The sequence below is a fragment of the Penicillium cosmopolitanum genome (genome assembly GCF_028827165.1).
Source record: "Penicillium cosmopolitanum strain IBT 29677 chromosome Unknown utg000004l:1.0-4361866.0:1.0-4365735.0, whole genome shotgun sequence".
In the NCBI taxonomy this organism is placed as follows: Eukaryota; Fungi; Ascomycota; class Eurotiomycetes; order Eurotiales; family Aspergillaceae; genus Penicillium; species Penicillium cosmopolitanum.
The window spans coordinates 1733020-1747512 of NW_026622674.1; the positions used below are offsets into that span (position 1 = coordinate 1733020).

Here is a 14493-nt window from a genome sequence, read left to right on the forward strand (position 1 = left end):
TCTCATTCCAGTACCACTCCGGTAGGAGGTCTACATACATAGAGCCTTGTGATCGGCGACCGAGGCATGGCTACAGCAACGAACGACTTCAGGGTAGAAAAGAAATCTATACCGTATCCCGTATACGCGAATATAGTGATTGGTGGCAAGAAAGTAGGTTTTCCCCATTAATCAATCGGTGTCAAAAGCTATGGGGTATATGGGGTAACAGTACTCCGTACTACGGATAGTGGCACGATTTCATTTGAAGTGTCCCCGCTTCGGCTTGTGATCGCATCGGGATCTGTACCTGGGGGTTGTGGAATGGGGATGGCCCCATTCCACCTCCGTTCTATTCCCCGTGGGGTCAATGGTACGGGTTGGGCTGATCTACAAAGTATCCATGGGTACTCAGAGGGAATTGACTGGTTCGGTTCGGTTGTTGGAATTTGAACCAGTTCATGATGAGCCGAGCTGTATTGTGATTGTGATGCGGGGAAGTATAAGTTTATCTACTCGCATACGGTAAATGATGGTAGCTACGTAGGATTGGTGGTAGGTAGAAAATTGCAATTGGTTACTGTCTGTAAGGTAATTCGGTACTGTAGATGCATTTCAATTCAATTCAATCCAATTCATCTCTTGTCTTTGCCAAAGCCAAGTAAAATCCTCGGCATACTCATAGCTCACCACAACCTATCGCCACAATTAACTCCTGCATTTCTCCTCCGTATACTCTTCTCTACATACAAGACACCCAATGCCAACCCTCTAACTATAAGCCGCAGTCAATACTCGTAGTAAAATAATCTAATAGACTCCATCCAAGACCCTGCCAGCCACGCACTCACTTACTAAAACCCGCACTAGCACTAGCACTCTCACGCGTCGCTAGCCTAACACCCGTTGAAGAAGTGGATTCTTGCTATGGCTAGCAGACTAGTACAAGGAGTAGTACAGTACTAGTCCTGCTCCCCTCCAATCCCGTTCCGATCTAACGGTTAGTCCACCAATACTAACGCAGGGTACTTTTTCCGTGCACGAGTCGAGACGAAACGAAACGAAACAAAACGAGAACGAGGCTGGCACGCTGACGCAGGAACGGCCTTTTTACCCCGTTCGGCATCCACAGTACCCATACCTAATTCAGACACGCCAAATTCAAACCAAGACAAGACAAGACAAGACATCTTTGGGGTTTGTTTCAGGGTCGTCTAGATGGGCCCTTTTTTGCATTCGCGTACTACGATACTTGTACATTGTCTCAGTCTAGAATTCTCAACTGAAGTGGGGGAATTCTTTGGTGTTTGGGATGGGTGGGGTGAGTGGAGGGGAGGAGAGCCGGTGGTCCTGACTCCTGACTGGACTGTCCCGTCTTTAATCGGCGGAATCGCCAAGTTAACTTAGCCTTTGCGTACTCGTACTTTACTCAGCCTCCGCGATTGCGTTACAATGGGCCTTGTTGTGCACGCGATAGGGGTAACGGTAGGTATCCTTTGGACGGTATGGAGTACAGTAACTATCTGTTCGCGTTTATTCTCTTGTTCTTCGACTTTTTATTACAAGCTTGCCTTGCCTAGCTGTATTCTATCTGATCCGTGCGGCGGGTCAAGATGCCGTGTTCGTTGCGTTTGAGATCGTCGTAGACGGTCCGGTCGGTTGGGACAGGCTATGAAGCAGGGACCACTTGGGCTCAAGTGGACTGGGCTTTGGATTGAAATTCTCTTTTGTTCGAGTTGAGTTGTGGATGGTCTGGAGTTGATTTGGGAGGGGAAGAATAATGTTTCGTTTCAGGAGTCCGTAGTATGTATGGATGGGGATGTGGTGTAGTAAGTACGCGTACATTCATTTGTCCAAGAAAGTATACAGAAAAAGCTTGAAGAAAAGTAAAGTAAAGTCCAAAGACACATACACATTATGACAATCGTAAATCCATATACATAGACAAGTCACACTCGTGCCAGTCACAATCACACCCACACTCACCATCACCGTCAGTCACAGTCGTACGCCGCCCATTTCCATTTCTTTTCCGTAACTCCGAGACAAGAACAGGGGGTATTGGACAAGGGTAGTCTGGATGACACGCCAAGTTCGCCTCCTCTTCCGCGCGCCCCTAGACCATTTTTTCGTAAGATTTTCGAAAATAAAATTTTTCAAACAGCCCCAAAAATGTACGTAGTGAAAGAAAAAAAAGAAAGAAAAGAGAAAGTAGTTAGAAAAAAAAAAAGACATAATTAATCACAACGGGTATCGCTATCGTCCATAACCCCTCGCAAACGTAGTCGAAGGATCCCAATCACGACCCCCGGCGGCAGACTCACTAGGCGGCCGGGGTCCACTGAAACTCATAGAAGGACGCACATACCGCGCCTCCTGCCCGAAATGCACATTCCGGTCATGGTCTTGGTCCTGATCCCCGCCGTGACGGTCAAATGCCGGACTCGTGACGGAGCTCCGGGTATGGCCGTGGCCGTGACCAGGTCCATAACCCATCATATGTGCGGGGCTGGGCGATCGCATATTATACGACTGATACGAATTATCAGGACCCTTGACGGAGGTAGTTGTAAGCATTTCAAAGCCCTTTGAATCGTAACGATCTGCATCCGCAGAAACGAAGTCATTTCGTCGGGAGAAACCTCGGCGGCAGAGATCGAGCCAGCCCGTGAACATAGTTGGGCGGGCGAAGAGGATGAAGTTCCAGAATCCGACGAGGGAGAGGAGATAAACGACTGCGAGGAGGGTTGCTTCGTTGGGACCCAGCGATGAGGCGTAATTGATGCATTTGTTCTTGTTACCGCCCGTTTCCATTAGACACATTAGCCATGGCAGGGCCTTTTTCATATTTGCCGGTGTAGGTTCGACCTCGCGGTCCAGGTCGATGAAGACGACTGCGAAGAAGATCACGTTTCCGATAATGATTAGGACGAGCGCGACGCCGCGCCATTGGAGTTGCAGGACTCGTTTGACGCGGCGATAGGCCTGGCGGGCTGTTTGTGTGCGGACGCTGGATGTGTATGACGGGATACCGGAACTGTTGTCGGTAGTCGAGGCGGATTTGTCAAAGAGCGAGCGCAGGTAGATGTGTATGCAGTAGGCCATTGTCGCGAGCTGTAAGATGAGAGCTGCGGCGGAGAAGGCGATTAATGGGTACCAGTAGTCCTGCTCGCCGTGCTTGATATTAATATGGCAGATTTCGCCGAAGCGGAAGGAGACGCCTGTGATTATCATCATGACTGTGAGTCCGATGGCGGGGATACCGAAGCCGCAGAGGAAGGCCCCCCCACATGAATTTTGGGCCGAGGACGAATTCCCAGCATACTTGGAGATGGAAGGCGATTGTTCGGATGAAACTCCACATTACGACTAGCCAGCCGCCGAAGAGAAGGAATGCGCCTGAAAAGGCGCAGGATAGATCGGTGTACATGTCGTTGGGGGTGATTGCGTTGTAACATTGCTTGGGTTTGGCGCCGAGGGGAATAATGAAGGCGATCTGTGGTGGTTAGCGGGGGGGGTTTTCCGGGAGAACAGTCGCAAGGCCTAGCCTACCTCCATGCAGCAAATACCCAAGGTAAAGCAGATACTCAGATAATGGCGGTTGGTCCATTTGACGGGAAGGACGGCGTAAGATACGAGAAGGAAGATGCATAGAGGGAGAATGGCCACACTGATCCAACTGGCGACATCTACCCTTTTTCGCAGTATCTAGTGATTGAGTCAGCAAAGGGTTCGCGATGGGGTGGGAGCATGCGAGGCGAGGCGAGGCGATGCTGGAGAGAGAGAGACTGACTATCGGCATATCGCCAGTCGGCAAGCGGGCAGGGCAAACAGCAGGTGACATTTTGGAGGGTTTCGCAGTATCGACCGTCGGTGAATCCACCGGTGGAAGGGAATAGAGACTCCTGTAGGAAAGGAGTGGGACAGAGACCATTCAGCGACATGGTTGGAGTAATGAGGGCAAGCCCGGCATGGATGGTAGCGCCCGCGCGACGACCTCACGCGGTGGTAGGCAGGTGGCAGAGGAGGGATGAGAAGAGAAGAGAAGTGGGTAAACTGGGGTATACATCAGGAGTTATAGTGTCCCCTTGAGAAGAGTAGAACAATGGCAATGGCAGTGGCAGTGGATCTCGGCCCACGCGAACGCAGCTAGTGGGGCAGGCCACGGTCCTCGAGAAGTCAATTCTGAATGGACTTTGGGGCCTTGGCGGGGATTTCTTTCTCTGCTGGGCTAAGCGTATTGTATCGTACCAGAGTTGTTACCGTGTGAGTCTGGAAGCGAACTCCCAGGGGAGGGGCCCAGGGGGATGATCTGAGCCTTGTCGGTAGTGTTTGATCAGGGAGAGCAAAGATCAGCAGTTGGTCAGGATCATTAGCCGTAGATGGCTTCCTCCGTTGTTGTTCCATGGTACGCAGCAGGCAGTTTGTGGAGGTGGTAATTAAGGTACGGAGTACTCTTACTCTCTACTCTGCAGTGGTCTACTCTGGTCTACTCTGGTCTACTCTGGTCTACTCTGGTCTACTGCTTATTCTTCAGGGACTGCTTATGCAGGTACTGAGTATTGAATGTACTGGAAGTGTACTACCACTCCCACCAGTGGCGGAAATGTCTTTGATCTTTTGCCATTCCATAAATGATTCATTTTTTTTTCATTCTGCTCCAGGGTATACTAGCCTATTCTGCACTAGTGCGATCCAGACCCAAAAGACTCTCGACCACGCGGAGATTTAATTTACTCGGTTAGCCCCATGCATTCAAGTTAACTACTAGAGTACTACTCTATATCATTGGAATACTGGTACTCCATTGCCACACCCGTTGAGTGTTCCTGTTCCTCTCATGTCCCCTGTTCCTTTCCCCGTCCTGCGAATGTCACCTATACCCCTGTCCCCTGTCAACCGTACCTGTACCACCTATACTAGCGCATTTCAATGTGATCCAACCCGCGCCTCCTCGGCGAACCCGATCCCAACATCCCACACTCCCTTCAATTCGCCATTTCCTGGCTCCAACAGTCCACCACTGCACCAGCATCCCAACACTGATCCTAGCTCTCCCGCTGTACACTGGCCACACCTTCAATCCTGCGCGACGATCTTCGCGCCAATCTACCCAATCACCGCCCAGAATCCATCTCCAGCTGTGATCGCCCCCGGCATTCGTTCTGCCCCTAACCAATCACACTCCCAGCGGACCTTTTCTGACATTTGACATGTCTCTCCTTCAGTAGGATAAGATCAATCATCTCATCTCAGCCCAGCCCAGTCTGGGCCAGACTCACTCATCATCCACCGATCGCGGGGGTTTCTGATTGCAGACTCCCCTGACTAGTGGCTTTCCTTCCAGGTTCCCCTCACCTGACTAACCAAGTCCCGTGCTTACTCCTACACAGTCAGCCTCGCGATAAGCGTTAGCCCGTAGGACCCCATCATAGCTTGCATCTCATGACTCAAACATCTTCCTTGCTTTTTTTGTGCCTTTTACTTTCATCGTCAGATCCGAGATCCAATCCGAGCGATGAGATACATAATTCACGACGTCAAGATAATGAGGGAAAATTACCATCGCGCCTGGTGCTTCTCCAATAGTTCGATCTATTTAAATCTGACATGCGGTACAAAGCTCTCGTTCGTCGGATTTTAAATGCGAACGGAACCCGTGAGAGAACCTCCTTCTATCACAGAATATTTTGATCTCTTGGGATCCCGATTTGGTATTCCTGAGCGAAGGTTTCTCTCGGGTGTGGCAGTATAGTTGTCGGAGCCGAAGAGTCCCAAATATTCCTTAGCATAGCATTCTCCGAGTCTACTGTCATGCATTCTACTTGAACAATGACTACTCAATGGACAGCCAATACCGCAGTAGTAGGTATATCAGTGGCTCTACTACTAAGGGCAGCCACCAATATTAACTTGAACTCTCTCAAATCAAACCCCTAAAATCAGTCTAAAAATAACCTCCAGGAAGCTTATAGCCTTACACATCATTTCTTGCCATGGGAATAACAATCTGCCCTCAAAGCTTCTGTCTCACCCTCCAACAAACATTGCAAGTCTCAAGACTGTGAATTATACAAACGCAGGATTCAAGTTATACACTTTTGTTTGCCCGAATGGTGGAGTCATGTGACTACGACCTTCTATATATACCACATCTGCATGACTACTGGCATTCTTCTTTCTTTTACCACTAATTTTATACTGTTATTAGTAGTATACCGTTTTCCAAGTTCGTCCTCCTCAGGCTGTTCCAGCTAGCTCTGGAGTTCATAACACTTTGAATATGCGCTCACCCTCCCCTTCCCCTCCCCCGTTGACCTATCTTCCTTTCTAGAAATGTCTTTGCTAGATGTTTCAGAAGGAAACTCCATTCCCCTCCTGAGAATAGAAAGACTCCGTGCCTTAGGTGACTATTATGGTGCGCCTTCTACTACCACCATCCGAGCCATCACGTTCTACTAGTACAACCTCACTAGTACCTCTTTATTCTTAAAAATCACGTATACTCTTTTCATATTTCCCAAAAAATCACTGTTTATAAGTAGGTACCCCTGCCTACATATCTTTGAAATCATTCCGCTCCCGAGCGCGAAATTTGGTCGCGGGCGAAGGTTATTTATCACTGACATAATGCATCTTGTTCGTGAGTCGGATCTCTCTTACCAACTCCTCCTTGCTCCTGAATTTATATCCCTGGTCAATTTCTAACTAGTATATCTGGTCGAACAGCAATCTGCCCACATATACCGAGACCGATGATATGGGACTAGGCGAAAGCTTCATTGCAAATTAATGGTGGCAAGGCAGGCTCTGCGTACATGGACGCTGGCCCGGAAGAGCTCGCAGACCCACCATGGCGAGCATCTACATGAGAACAGGCAACCCAGCGATTCGAGCCGGAGATTTCCGAAGAAGTCACCGCACTGCGCTTGCGAGTATGCCAGCCTCAAATGGCGGGTTCGCTCGATGGGTGGTCTGCAACTGTTGATTGTTTTCCCTAAAGAGATGAATGGCTGTATGTACGTGTTGGAGCAGAATTTCGACGATTGGGAGGTCGACATATGGAGCACATCTGTGGAAGCCAGAATATAGAACGTTTATACGTGGGCTGGATGCACTGATCGTGGATTACATTGAACCCCGACCATCGGCTCGCCATTTTTATTGAATGGATGGGATTTTGATAGAAGCATGGACTGGTAATATCTTCTATCGGCACTTGATTCGAAGACTGCGATCTAACTTCAGGTATTGAATCACAGGGGGTCTGGGTGCCCTATCCCAAAACCCTATATGGAAACGATAATTCGGAAACCGGAGTTTGATTACCTCTGGGTACACCGCTGAATAATTTATACTGTTCCAATCGCCCGTCCTAGCTTATATATTCAAGCTACTCGGAGTCCTTTGACGAGGATTGAGAAGAGAAGAAAATGAAGGCGAAATCCTGTCCTGGCTATGTTTACCCCCATTATATTATTTATTAACGCCGGAAGCCGATTGCTACCGACCTCGGTCCTTCAAGGTTCGTAAACTCCGTGGTCAATCGTGAAATTACTCTAAATACTAAGAGAAAATGGACAGGTCATTATATGCACAATGCGCCAGCCGTCTGCTATGCTATTCCAGCAGTACAAAAAACTCCTTCTCGCAGCAGTTCAATAGATTGCTGCTCTATGCAAGGGGTGGCAAGACAATTTATCCTTTACTGGCAGTGCGTCTCCATAAACTTCACTGGAATACCCGAGCAAAATGGGAAGTGTCAATTTCCTGGCGATTTCAGCCCCGCCGGATATATGCTGGATACTACCGGGCTGCGCAAGGCTCCCACGCAGATATTGACGGGATGCGGTCTGGAAACAATGGCCCTAGAAAACCGATGTAAAGGTTTGAGGAAACTTCAAGGACCCCCTGCATGATATATAGACACTTGGGCAGAGACCAAGGATCTGGCTCCCTTCAATGGACTCGGAGGATTGAACTTGAAGGGATTTTTGGGTGGGTTCCAGTGCCTGGGCCCAGCCCTTCGGTATGCCTAGAACTCGATGAACTCTTTGGTGAAGATGCAGAGATTGCAAAGGAGATTATCAGAGATTGGCTAGCAGAGGCGTGGTACGAATATCTTCGCTGCTTTGAACTGACCAAGCGTCTTGAGAAGAGGGAATATGGGAAAAAATCCTTCTTCTACCGCATCGAAAACGGCATGCTTGTAGATGATCCTGAACTAGAACTTCTGCCCGATGAGATGGTGCACGCATCTGTTGAAAGCGAGTTGTTGAGCGTGCAGTTCCCTGCCCCCGAGGCAGAGGCGGGTGATGTCTAGGTCCATGTGGATGTGAGGTGTTGCATGGGAAGATGGCGATCTTTTTGTTTCCTTTTGTTTCTTTTGTTTCGAATTGACCAAGGGGCGGGCACTTTCGGGTATGCTCCGCCTTGCCTTCCAGTTATATCTCTCTTGATACCCTTATATCCTGTCATCAGGTGCGTATTTCTTTTGGCCAAAAATATACTGACAAAGGCTCTTCTCATCTTTAGACTATTGATGTTCCTTCGCGGTGTGGTGTGTCCCTCCCTTGGTTCAGCTTACGTCCTCTTAACCCAGCCTCACTTCTCGGTGAGTATCACAAGCTCCGCCCACAGGCCGAGATTTCCCGGATTTCTCTCCGATAAATTGGGAGATAGAACGACGAAAGTGTCTCCCGAAGCGAAAGTGACTGGCATTGACTGTAAGTATGTTGTATGTCGCCCAGTCCCCACTTGCTCTGACTACCTCGAGGACGCTGTTGCCTTTGTGGATGACCAAACGTTCGACCGCCAGCTTCGTCAATCTTTCGAAATGAAATGCCGCCCAAACGCCAATGGGAATAAAGCATTCGGCTGGTTTACTGCGAGCCCGCCATTACTTTTTCTGACAAGCGTCAACCACAAGAAAAGTGCTTTGAGAAGGTTTCAACGCGGGAGTGCGTTCGGCATTGACCTCAATTTAGAGGATTCGTAGGTGGCATGAGTCGGGCCATTCTACCCTCCGCCATTGTCACTACTATGATCATATGGCCAAGTAAGTCGTAAATTTTTTTTTGCAATTTTGCTCTTGTGTAAATAGCCTGAATAGTATTAATTTGATATGTTGAGAGAAGCGAAGTATGTATGTCCACAGTGATTGTAAGGCAGCAAGACTTGATGCCTCAGGCGACAACTTTGGCGCGGCTTCCCATCCTATTAACTATCCTTCTTCCTTCTTCCTTTCACTACCAACTTTATGCCATCTTCATTCTCTCCATCTCCATCCGTCGCATTGTATGCGCAACTCCTATTGACATTTTCCTTTTTCAAATCCACCTGCAATACATGTTTACAGTCAACTATTAGAATCATTCCAATGCCGCGTCTGCTTTGATCATGTCTATCTTGCACTCCCCGGAGAACGAGTCCAACGAATTACCTCCTGGACGATTTCTCAAAGGTTGTCTTATTCTCACGAAATAAAAGACCGGTGGGGGGCTGTTCGGAGCACGTTTTAGGTGAAGTGAAGTACCCAACCCCTCATCAACTTGTAATTCAAGCACTGGTTGACCAAGCTCATGACATCCTGCCCTCCTACAGCAAGTAGGGTCGAAGTGAGTAGAGAACCCATCGGTGGACATAACCCATGTTGGATATTTTTTTGAACTCGAAATATGCTTGGAGGCTCCATCAGGGTTGGACCCGCAACTATCGCCAATGTACTTCATACGATGGGTGCCATCTTTATTCTTTTTATTCGCGAGCAAAGACAAGTTGCGCTCAAAAAGTTCGTCCTCCGAAATGACACGCTCTTTCGCAACCCATCCTTGATTAAACCTTTCGTGTGAGTCGAGCTTTAAACCCTCTGGAATCTCCGAAGCGACCAAGTGCTGACAGCAAGCATTAGGAAAATATGCCCCTCTCCCGAGATCTGTCCATCTAGTAGTAACCATGTAGAATTCATCGCCGACTTTTCGGGCATCCAGCCTTGAAACGTCTTTGCATTGGTTACACTTCACCTGATGATTCGCCGGCCGGCTTATCTGCCAACCGACGAGAAATAGCGTATTTAACCTTCGCAGGAGTGGGCGGGAACATCCTCCTTAAGCAGTAGCATTCGAATATGTAGCGTTGCAATGACCACATGGTGATAGCACGTTTCGCTTCCTGATAAACCCCCGAAAAGACTGATGCAGAAGTGGCCGATGAGTTGTATGCACAAGCATAAACTAGAAGCGTATTTGCAAAGGCTGGAGAGCGGAAAGTGGATGCGTGGTTGAACTGATTGCAGATGAGCACACGGCAAATCCTCTAGGTACTGCAGTTCCTGGATGGCAACATTGTGCAGAGACGAGAGATCGATGCCATATTCTGGCCCGTATTGGAATCTTCTTATCGCAAGATTTTGGTGATTCAAGCTGATTCGAAATAATGAGGCTCTTTTAGTTGGCTCAAATGAAAGTTTGAAAGTTCAAGCAAACGGCACTTATCCATAGGATAATGATAGGGTGGCTTCAAATTCCGCCAGAGGTGAAGATGGCCGCAGTCAAAGCACGGATAATAGGGTGGGAGATCCCGAGAGAGCCTTGTAAGAAAAACATTGATTCCGCTTCCGTGAGTACCTGAATATTCATACCCAGTGAGTTCCTGACCGAGTGATCCTGGCGGACTGGGCATAAGGAGCGGCGGCAGGTCATGGCGGCAAAGTGCCAGGCAGAGGCGGTCGATGGGCGACAGTAAATCGACAATCAGAGGAATATTTCCATAGGAAGATCTGTCAGTCTTAGCCCCTGTTGGTCGCGGGACGCGGGAGCTGGCGTTTCTGGATTTGAAGGAGAATTATTGTCCATGATGAAGGTAGTGTCGATTATGGCGGCTGCGGCGATGACGTGAGTGGTGGTGACAGTGATGAGGATGGAGAGGCCGGTAGTGAAAGATGACGGACGTAGAAGAAGACGGAGAAGAAGAAGACGGAGAAGAAGAAGACGGAGAAGAAGAAGACGGAGAAGAAGAAGACGGAGAAGAAGAAGACGGAGAAGAAGAAGACGGAGAAGAAGAAGACGGAGAAGAAGAAGACGGAGAAGAAGAAGACGGAGAAGAAGAAGACGGAGAAGAAGAAGACGGAGAAGAAGATATGGACTATATTCTCTTTCAATTGCCGGGTTGAGGCAGGCCGCTGCCTGAGAAGGCCACCAGTACGGATGACCAAACAGTGCAACGACCGCAATGGCTACCACATGCAAGTGATTCTCTGATAGGCCTCAGGCAAAACCCCCCTCAAGACTTTTTTGTCTTGGTCTCTGTTTTATCAAGAGATACAGCTGAGAGTTTTTTTCCTATCAGTTTATGTTAATAAGTTGTGGTCTCGAGAATAGGCCTGCCAAACACCGTTCGTCTCTGCTAAGGGTCCCGTGACACCTTCAAATGAGGCTTTTAGGATTGCGACGAGCAGGGACCGGGTCTTTATCTATCCCCGACGAATGATGCTCCGTACTGGATCTCGACTCGGAGGGGGCCTTCTCAAAGCCCACTCGCAGTATTTTCTACCTGAATTTGTCGTGTGTGGTGCAATATGAAGATATGGGTGACATTCTGCCTTTAGACGATCTATCAATCTCTGTTTAGTTCTTCTTTATATGATTATGATCGTGGCTCATGGTATACGGTCTACTCATTGACATCCACCTTGGTTTGCTTCTTCCACCTCGGTGACCTGCGGTAAAACCACCTTCTCCTCTGTCCTCAATCTTACTGCATCCTCGAGCAATGCTAGAACTGTCTCCTGGTTAGTCTCTCTCGCCACTAGGATGGCCGTCTCGCCGTACCGATCCCGTGTACACGGGTTGGCCCCAGCTTCTAGTAGAAGTGCCACGACAGCCGACCAGCCATGCTGTGACGCGATGAAGAGTGAGGTGCGCCCCGTTTCCGTTTGCGAGTGTACATCTACCCGACCAGTGTCCAGAAGAGCCCGGACGATCGCAACATGGCCCCGTGCAGCGGCCTGCCAGAGCGGCGTCGCTCCGTGTATGTTTGGCAAATCCGGGTTCACACCAGCTGCCAGAAGTTGCTGGGTTTCGAACTCACTTCCTGCCTTCGCAGCGTTGCAGAATCTCACAATAAGGTTCATATTTTCCATTACTGCATCCGGGAATCGCTGCTGGAAAAGGGCAAGGGTTCGTTCCTGTCCGGCGGTGGCGGCCGCTTCGATTACAGAAGGGCAAATGGTTGCTGTGTCGTATTTTCCGGCGTCCTCGAGGAGCCGAGATACTAGCGCGTAGCTGCTGAATTCGTTGGCTGCCGCTGCCCGGAAGACCTGGGACGTGATGATTGAGCTTGGTAGCGGGCCACTGTTCAAGTTGCGTAGCATCTCGACAACCTCTTTGCCGTTTTCTCTGTTTCTGACGGCGTTGAGGAGTAATTCTTCATTCACGGTAAACCCACCGGAGCGGTGCCAAAGAAATTCAATCATCTCGCTGCCATAGTGACGGTTGGCAGCTGCTGCCAGGAATATATCAGAGTCCACGGATATGGCTTGTTTGTGACCCAGGATGGTCTCCATGATTGCCTTGCTTCCATTACTTGCCGCATCACGACATAATTGGTCTGAAAAATGAAGGTAACTGTCTTTGGAAATATAAAACTGGAGAATCTTCTCTCCGTGGACGAAGTTCCGCACAGTGGCGTTGAGGACGTCCTCGTCAAGAGGGTACCCACCCGTCTTGTCCCATATGAAGCGGATTGTTTCCAATCCGTCGGTGGCATTAGAGGTTGCACTGATAATAGCCCGTTTACTGACGACGATATTACCAATCGTGTCCCATATCACCTGCAGTGTCTTTCGCCCTCCGCGTGGATTGGAGACGGCCGCTTCAACGATCCGCTGGCCAGTGACCAGCTGACTGCCGTTTGCCTCCACCCAAAGATGCTTTAAGAGGGCTCGGTCATGACCCTCCGTCATTGCAGCAGCAATGATCATACCCGTCGTGACGGTTCTATGCCCATTCGACCGCCACAGTGCCTTGATGATTGCGTAGCCTTGTTCCCCGTTGCTTGCCGCTGCGCGAAAGGTGTCTTTGTCAATCGGTTGGATCGACAATCTCCCATCAAGCATCTCGCCTTGAGGAAAATGCTGAGAAGATCTCCATTCGAGCAGTATCTCTAGGAGCTTCTCCCCATTCGTCAGATTCAGTGCAGCGCATTTTAGCGTTGCATTCGTCACGGCTTCTGGCTCTGCGCTTTGCAGGAGACGTGTCAGAATCTCTGTCGCCTTTGCTCCCTTGTTCTGCGCTGCGCTGTTTAAATCGCAGTTTGTGGCTAAATACATCGGATACCAATCAAGGAGCTTCTGGACCACTCCGAAATGGTTATTCAGTGCCGCTGCCTGCAATGGAGAATCTCCAACTTGGTTTGTTTCATGAAAGAAATTTGTCTTGCATGCCATAAGATACTCGAGGATGGCCATTATACCAAATACACTGCCGAGGAAAACCAGGGTGCTTTTGCTATTGATAACACTGCGTAGCTTCGTTTGAAGAGGCCAAGGTGCCGTCAACCAACAGTATTCACATGCCTCAAGCCACTGCAGGTAAGGCGATGATTCCTCGCGGTGCGAAATGAAGCTGCTCAACTTGGCGGAGAGAAGCTTATCCAAGCCGTCCTGTCCAGTCTCGCCCAAACTCACATGGCCGGGCCAAAACAATACCGCATACTGATGCAGGGCACTTTGTCCATCTGGTGACGAAGGCCAGACGACGCCTCGGCAGAGAAGATCGAGACAACACCCTGCAACCACAGAGTGGGATTTTGAGAGACAACAATCCGGGGTGCTTTCAAGATACTCGCGTACAGACGTGTGAGCGAGCCGGAAGACATCCTGCTCCTGATCTAGAATGACTAGGTTGCGGCAGACATCGAGAAGCTCGTGGGACCCAACTTTCCGTCGCATACCCAGCGAGACGGCATAGATTAGATCACTAGACGGCAAGGGTCTTTGGCAGCAAACAAGCCATGCCAGTGTCCGCTTGGCCAGGCTTCGGCTGTGTTTTGCTTGTGTACGGATTGTACCGTGTATGTTTGCGTATGATTCCTGCAGCGTTGACGGCAGACGGCCTAGTTCGGCTTCGACATCCTCGGCGAGTTTGATGCGTTGTTGGTTGCATAGATATTCTATCTGCAAGCTGGCCCATCGGAACCTTATAGCTGTTCTATTAGAAGACTTTTCTTTTTCCTTGTTTGAAGGGGGTATGAACTCACATTCCTTGAGCATCGCGAGTCAATTTTTCTTCAATGGCACTTTGCAAGGCCGCTGGTACCATTCCTCGGATCAGCCTTCTATCGTCGATACTCTTCGCCACTTCATGAAGGACGAATTTGGCGATATCATCCGTATTATGACGTGGTTGAATGCAAATGGCGGGCGCTGAAGCCAGATGGTCCAGAATGTCACCATCATCCCGACTAGAAAGAAGCACTTTCACCGGAGATGCTGCTTTTTGCGTGATTCTCCAAATT

The 14493-nt window shown here is 49.3% G+C and overlaps 4 protein-coding genes across 4 annotated transcripts; 2 read left to right on the top strand and 2 right to left on the bottom strand.

Moving 5' to 3' along the window:
• Nucleotides 1-2235: 2235 nt before the first annotated feature.
• gprM lies at nt 2236-3923 on the bottom strand (the record flags this gene model as incomplete). The annotated part of the gene is made up of 4 exons (XM_056626714.1): nt 2236-3303; nt 3347-3475; nt 3532-3668; nt 3773-3923. 4 exons carry the CDS (start codon nt 3921-3923, stop codon nt 2236-2238), a joined length of 1485 nt encoding a protein of 494 aa, XP_056492509.1.
• A 3971-nt stretch (nt 3924-7894) lies between these two features.
• N7509_002078 (uncharacterized protein) lies at nt 7895-8302 on the top strand (the record flags this gene model as incomplete). The annotated part of the gene is made up of 1 exon (XM_056626715.1): nt 7895-8302. The coding sequence occupies one exon, from the start codon at nt 7895-7897 to the stop codon at nt 8300-8302; it is 408 nt and encodes a 135-aa protein (XP_056492510.1).
• Nucleotides 8303-10918: 2616 nt separating this feature from the next.
• On the top strand, nt 10919-11149 carry N7509_002079 (uncharacterized protein; the record flags this gene model as incomplete). Its single annotated transcript, XM_056626716.1, has 1 exon — nt 10919-11149. One exon carries the CDS (start codon nt 10919-10921, stop codon nt 11147-11149), a length of 231 nt encoding a protein of 76 aa, XP_056492511.1.
• A 504-nt stretch (nt 11150-11653) lies between these two features.
• N7509_002080 (ankyrin repeat domain-containing protein) lies at nt 11654-14248 on the bottom strand (the record flags this gene model as incomplete). Its single annotated transcript, XM_056626717.1, has 1 exon — nt 11654-14248. The coding sequence occupies one exon, from the start codon at nt 14246-14248 to the stop codon at nt 11654-11656; it is 2595 nt and encodes an 864-aa protein (XP_056492512.1).
• Nucleotides 14249-14493: the final 245 nt, after the last annotated feature.